This window comes from Formica exsecta, unplaced genomic scaffold (genome assembly GCF_003651465.1).
Source record: "Formica exsecta isolate Colony F162 unplaced genomic scaffold, ASM365146v1 scaffold222, whole genome shotgun sequence".
Classification (NCBI taxonomy): domain Eukaryota; kingdom Metazoa; phylum Arthropoda; class Insecta; order Hymenoptera; family Formicidae; genus Formica; species Formica exsecta.
In genome coordinates, this window is record NW_021849518.1 from 40894 (window position 1) to 45032 (window position 4139).

The 4139-nt window shown below is 29.7% G+C and overlaps 1 protein-coding gene across 1 annotated transcript in view; it reads right to left on the reverse strand.

The window, feature by feature from the left end:
• Positions 1-4139, reverse strand: part of LOC115235465 (ankyrin repeat and KH domain-containing protein 1-like) — an 8620-nt gene that overhangs the window by 476 nt on the left and 4005 nt on the right. The window contains exons 2-7 of the mRNA XM_029807281.1: positions 2019-2207; positions 1651-1952; positions 1348-1527; positions 1138-1219; positions 1004-1060; positions 249-680 (exon numbers count right to left, since the gene is read on the reverse strand). Coding sequence (XP_029663141.1) covers positions 289-680; positions 1004-1060; positions 1138-1219; positions 1348-1527; positions 1651-1952; positions 2019-2193 — 1188 coding nt within the window. The 5' untranslated portion in view covers positions 2194-2207 and the 3' untranslated portion in view covers positions 249-288. The remainder of the gene's footprint in view (positions 1-248; positions 681-1003; positions 1061-1137; positions 1220-1347; positions 1528-1650; positions 1953-2018; positions 2208-4139) is intronic.

The following is a 4139-nucleotide window of genomic DNA, read 5'->3' on the forward strand; positions in this document are numbered from 1 at the left end:
TTTTTTTTTCTTGAATCAAATTTTTAAGAGATACATTTAACAGAATATCGCTTCATCGAGTCAATAAACCTCTCCCATGAACAATGTTTTCTAGCAATAATTCTCTTATTATTATTTTTATATTGCTAGCGTTTACCTTATTGACTTCTTTAATGCTTCAATATATCATTAAATCCAATACCTAAAAAAAAACCTTGGATAACGTAGTATTGGTTATAGCACAAATTATAATATCATATAATTCTCACTTGTTAGATCTACTTCAGAGCCTTGCGTCTGTTGAGCACTTTATTGTTGCTGGCGAGACTGCTGTTGAAACATGACATCGGTAGCAACTGGTTCGGTCTGGATAGCGACTTGATCTTGATTAGCTGTATATTGTGCATAACTGGTTGACTGGTGAGCAACTGGTTCGGTCTGGATAGCGACTTGATCTTGATTAGCTGTATATTGTGCATAACTGGTTGACTGGTGAGCAACTGGTTCGGTCTGGATAGCGACTTGATCTTGATTAGCTGTATATTGTGCATAACTGGTTGACTGGTGAGCAACTGTTCCGATCTGGGTAGCGACTTGATTTTGATAAGCTGTACATTGTGCATAACTGGTTGACTGGTGAAGTGATATACTGTCTGTTATTCCTGTTGCTTGATTCACGGTCGGAAATGTTTGCATCGAAACTGCAGGAGTAGTAAGAAAATTGAGGGAAATTAAAAATCGGTATAGCAAAAGTTCAACAACATTATTTGTGTTAAAAGAATTTCACAAACTTATTTATTTGAGAGGATTAAAGCAACAATTGAGGCTAAAAGGTATCACTGCTAATATGCTGCATATATTCGCGAAAATGTATGTTACCCTGGTAAAGACCTTCCTCCAAAGGTCTCACATAATTCTCGTCTGCCTCAGCACTGGTTTCTTGTAAATATAATGACGTGGAGGAAGATTGACGGTACTGATAGCACAGAATTATTAAATATTTTTGAGATACATGGGAACTTACTTTGTTGTATTATTGGAGGTTGCAAATATTGCTGCTGCTGCTGTTGTTGTTGTATTGCTGTACAGAAAAAAAATTAAACACAAAATTAATTTTAATAATAAGTTTTATTATTCCTCAAATAAAAAAAATATTACTATTGTGATGTGATTGTTGTTGAGATGTTTGCTGTTGTGAATGAGGTTGTTGGTAAGATTGTTGTGGTTGCGTTTGTGGCTGCTGGGATTGTTGTATTTTTATAAAAAAAAATACATTCATTTAAAAATTTTTAATAACAAAAATTTATCAAGAAACAAGATTTTTTATCTCAAGATTCTTTTTATCTAAATATTTCAAATACAACGTACCGTCAATTTATGACGAAGATATTTAATTATATGGTAATGACCACCAGTGAAAGCCAAGCACAAAAGGCTTTGTCCATTTCGGACAACAGCACCCTTCGATAGGAGACGACGAATTATGTCCAGATGACCTGCTCGAGTTGCGATCATTAGTGGAGTTCTACCTTCCTTTGATTCATGCTCCTATAATACAGAATAAATAAAGATAATTTGTACTTCAATATAAAAATAAAAAAACTACAACTTAAAAGTATATAAAAACGAAAAAAAATGTACAAATGCATAATTATAAAAAACGAAACATACTGGATTAGCGCCATGTTGCAGCAACAGATCAACAATCTTAGTATGACCATTCTCGCAGGCGAGTGTCAAAGCTGTATCCCCCGTTTGAATCTCAGCATGAATATTTGCTTTATATACTAGTAATTGTTGCAACAGTTTTAAATGTCCTTTTTGCGCGGCTCTTATGATAGATATCGATCCATCCAATTTTATGTCTGTTCCTTTTTTAATTAAATAAATGACGATTTGCAGAAAACCGCCGCAACAGGCCAAGGAAAGCGCCGTTTCGAAAGTTTCTTCACTTTGAGCGTTGATATTTGCATCTATTTATTAATTTTATATTTATTATATTCAATGATATTTATTTATTATTTAACAATCCAACATACCATGATCCACAAGTAACTTGACCACCTTTTCGTGACCATTAAGCGCTGCTTCCATTAAGGGTGTATACCCTAGAGTAGCACATTCTATGTTCGCTCCACGCTTGAGCGCAAGTTCAACTGCATCCAAGTAGCCCTTACAGCAAGCTAAATTTAATAGTTCTTCCATTGCCTCCATGTTTCCTTTTGCACCTAAGATAGAACGCAGCCTTAGTAAAAATGTATAATATATATATATACATAAGCAAAGCGTTACGCACATTACAATGCATGGCTCATATGGACGTATGATAAAACGTTCGCTTAAAGAATGGTGCAGATTGATTACATTGTTTAATATTTATACGCCGATTGCGTCATTTTTGGAATCTTATGCATCTTTTTATTAATATTCTAAGATTGAAAATATATTACTAATATCATTGCATGATGTTATTACTGTTCGCTAGTGTTTACTGGGTTCTTGCTATTTGTGCTCAGTGCACTTTTCATTATTATAAAAATATATTGACAAAAAACAAAATGACAAAATAATAATAAAATATAACTAAAAAAAGAAAAATGTTGTTTAAATATTGTTATATGTTATTGTTATGTTTAAATGTTGTTGAAAAAGATGTTTAAATATTATTAAATCAATAAAAATTATATACTATATACTATTATTAAATAAATAAAAATATTATAATTATATATAAATATTATGTAATCTAATAAAATGTTGTCTGTAATCTTATAAAATGTAAAAAAAAATAGTTATAACATTTTTGTTGCATTTTTTCCATAATATTTTAATTAATGTGTTATTATAGAGATTATTACTTTTAGTTACATTTTTTTCATTAATTGTTCATTCCATATTTTTAACGTTCAAGACTTAGTTTCAAGAATTAATTTCTTTTGGAAACATTTATATTTTTACTTTTTAATTAATAATTTTTAAATATAATATATTCTGATATTATTTTAGAAAATAGTAAATATATGTTAAAGAATTTACAATTTTAATAATTTTATAATAACTTTATAATTTTAATTTTTTATTACCAAATTAATTATTAAAATTTTTTTCAGAGGTGATCACCAGTATTAGCGGGAAAAATATTTCTTCTCATTCGATCCAAACTGTAATAAAAAGTTGGGGTAAATATGCATATTATCTGCATTTTATATGCAAGTTGGGGTAAATATGCATATATATGCATATTATCTGCATTTTATATGCTTTTTACCTAAGGTAAAAATAAGGTTTTTTTTATGCTATGAATTCAGTAATTAGTTTTCCGTCATCTCAACTGTGCTAGCCATGGGCCTTAATGGGTTAAATAAATTAGATTTCCGATAAGGTCCTCAGATCAGTTCCTGATAGGGGCATTGCGTTACCAAATATCTCAGGTCCTGATCGATTGTATTCACCAGGACCCGATCACTAATTAAGGCTTGCCTGATCAATTCCTAATCGGGGCCATATTATTATTTCCACTCGGGAAATGAAACATTTAGAAAAACTATTTTTTACTTGTGTACAATATAGCAATTACCTGAGTAAATATAATATAAAATAAGAAAAATAAATATAAGAAAAGTATTAAAAATCAAATTTTAATATTACTTTTATTAGATATTATTTTTATATGTAAGGATCATATCAGCATCTCATAGATAAATTGTACTAGTTACTATAATAAATAACAATTTTCAACTTAAATGTAGCTAAAATTTATTCATAATCTATAATGATGTCACCTTTATTACTGAAATATTTTTGTAAGTGTTGCAAATTAGCATTGATTTAAAGCCAATAAAAATTTTAAACAGTCTCTACTGAAAATTACAAATTTGTGACTTAATACAATTTACCTCTGAGGTGCTGATATACATACAGTCCTGTGTATTACATATACCAGTATTAATTTTTTTATTTTTATATGTAAACACAAAAAAAATTTGTATTATTCAAATGTACAACATTTCTAAAATATGTATGATATATAGGTTCTATATATTTATAATAAAAAAGTTATATATACAGGGTGTCCCAAAGCACCCTTGACAACGCTCGTGAGAACGTAGAGCACAGTAAACTGAACAGAAAAGTCCTGTACCATTTTTTTCTATAACGCT